Consider the following 1,889-nt stretch of genomic DNA (forward strand, 5'->3'; position numbering starts at 1 on the left):
TCGTGGAAGCGGAAAGGGAGGAATTGCAACATCAAATCGAAGACAAAATTCATCAGGTTGAGGAGCAGAAATTGGTGATGGAGGCACAAAAACAGGTGATGGAGGATCAGAAGCAGGTGATGGAGGAGCAGAAGCAGGTGATCGAAGAACAGCAGTTGAGAATTGCAGATCTGGCGGAGGAATCGATGGTGAGCCATGTTGTATTTTGTGTGTGCCTGCAAGTGAAAGTGCTTGCGTGTGCTACACGTGTATCTGTGCATAAGTGCTCTGCATGGATAGCTTTCGGGGAAATGTCTGTTGTAATTATTCGGCAAAATTACTGTAGCTGCTCACAGTACGAAGGTCTCATACCTCATGGGATATGATTATCATGGGAAGGTTGCCGACTCACTTAGCTTGAGCGCTAGACGCTTTCTTGATCATCATGTAGACAACAAGACCTAATCTCGGCCTGAGTACAGGTCTGATTGTGTGGCAGCGCACCGTCATGCCTTTTTATGCGCAGATTAGTTGGAATTCATTTGATCGCGGACTCGGTGACTCTGCACTCTATCGTTGTGATTTATATATATTTCAAAAGCATAGGATCAAGGTGTGTGTGTTCCGTAAAGGTTAGCATTCCTTCTGCGTGGATTTTATAATCAGTGTTTACCCCTTGGTGACCAAGGATAGTGTTCTATCAGCGAATGCCAGTGAGTCACAATTGACTGCTTGTTCTTCGCCATGACAGGAACGCGAGTGCCTGCCGCCAGTCCCCCCGCCCCCCGCCTGGCACCCTCGGAGAGAGTCTTGCGTCAAGGTTAGTGCTCAGTTTGCTTTTATTGTTTCGAATAGTATGATCACATCTTAATAATGATGCTGAAACGCTACCTTTCATAACCCTTATCTTTGGTTTAGGCCTTTCTTTTGCGAAAGCTGTTTCGTATTTGAGTTGTCATCATTCCAGAATAGTATCCGCACTTGCTGTTGTGTCATTAGCCACATTATGAATCAGATAATATGATGTGAATAGTGCATACTAAGGTTGACGCCGATTTTTTTAATGGAAAAATTCACACGGGCTTTAATATAAGATACCCAATGGCTTTGTCCAAGGCCCGCAGAGGGTGATGACTTGTGGTTACGTATACGCACCGTCATGCGGCCGGGCAGACTGCTCCCAGGGCAACTTGTAATTTCAATAGCAGAGACTAATGTCTACATTACCTGGAGATAATACTGTAATTTTCACCATTGTAATCCCTCGAAGACCCTGCCACCTGACGGGAACCATATGCCGCGATCGCATTTTATCACTCATCACGCTATACCTGGATTCTAATCCCTGGCGCAACGAAGCGACGCTCACAGATTCAAATCCACGGAGGCCACAATACGGAAGTAACGGGTCTGCCTGTGCGTCCCGTGCTCTCAGCCTTCGCCATTCGAGTCGCCTCCCTGCGCCGACTGTTCCTAATCCCGAGTCAAGTCGGCTCAGAGCGAGAGGCGAGCAGTCAGCTCGCAGCGTTGTCCCTGCCGCGTCAGGTGGTCGTTCGTAACCTCCTCCCACGTGCTTGGGGGCCCGCTTTGTGCCTCGCCGTTTCGTGGCTTGGTGCGAACAGCGAACAGTCAATTGAGAAAGAAACATCGTGCCGACATTATCGTACAGAAAAAAGACTTAGATGTGAGGTCAGTATCTCAGAATGTTTAAAAAGGAATGGTACAACTGGCACGCCATGGCGAGGCATTGTGTGTGTGTGTGAACACCTGCCTTGAAGACTCGCCATAAAAACGCTACCGTCAGCTGAAGAGGATTTGATTATGCAAATGACGCCGCTGGAAGGCCGTGAGTTTAATCGTATCACAGTTATACAAATATTGGAAATACAGTAAATTTGGATTGTCGCGGC

The 1,889-nt window shown here is 47.5% G+C and overlaps 1 protein-coding gene across 1 annotated transcript in view; it reads left to right on the forward strand.

Annotated features, from left to right (window-relative positions):
* LOC119581828 overlaps positions 1-1,889 on the forward strand; it is a gene marked incomplete in the record, with an annotated part of 163,301 nt that overhangs the window by 109,810 nt on the left and 51,602 nt on the right. The window contains 2 exon segments of the mRNA XM_037929963.1: positions 1-188; positions 731-799. Coding sequence (XP_037785891.1) covers positions 1-188; positions 731-799 — 257 coding nt within the window.

This window comes from Penaeus monodon, chromosome 15 (assembly GCF_015228065.2).
Source record: "Penaeus monodon isolate SGIC_2016 chromosome 15, NSTDA_Pmon_1, whole genome shotgun sequence".
In the NCBI taxonomy this organism is placed as follows: domain Eukaryota; kingdom Metazoa; phylum Arthropoda; class Malacostraca; order Decapoda; family Penaeidae; genus Penaeus; species Penaeus monodon.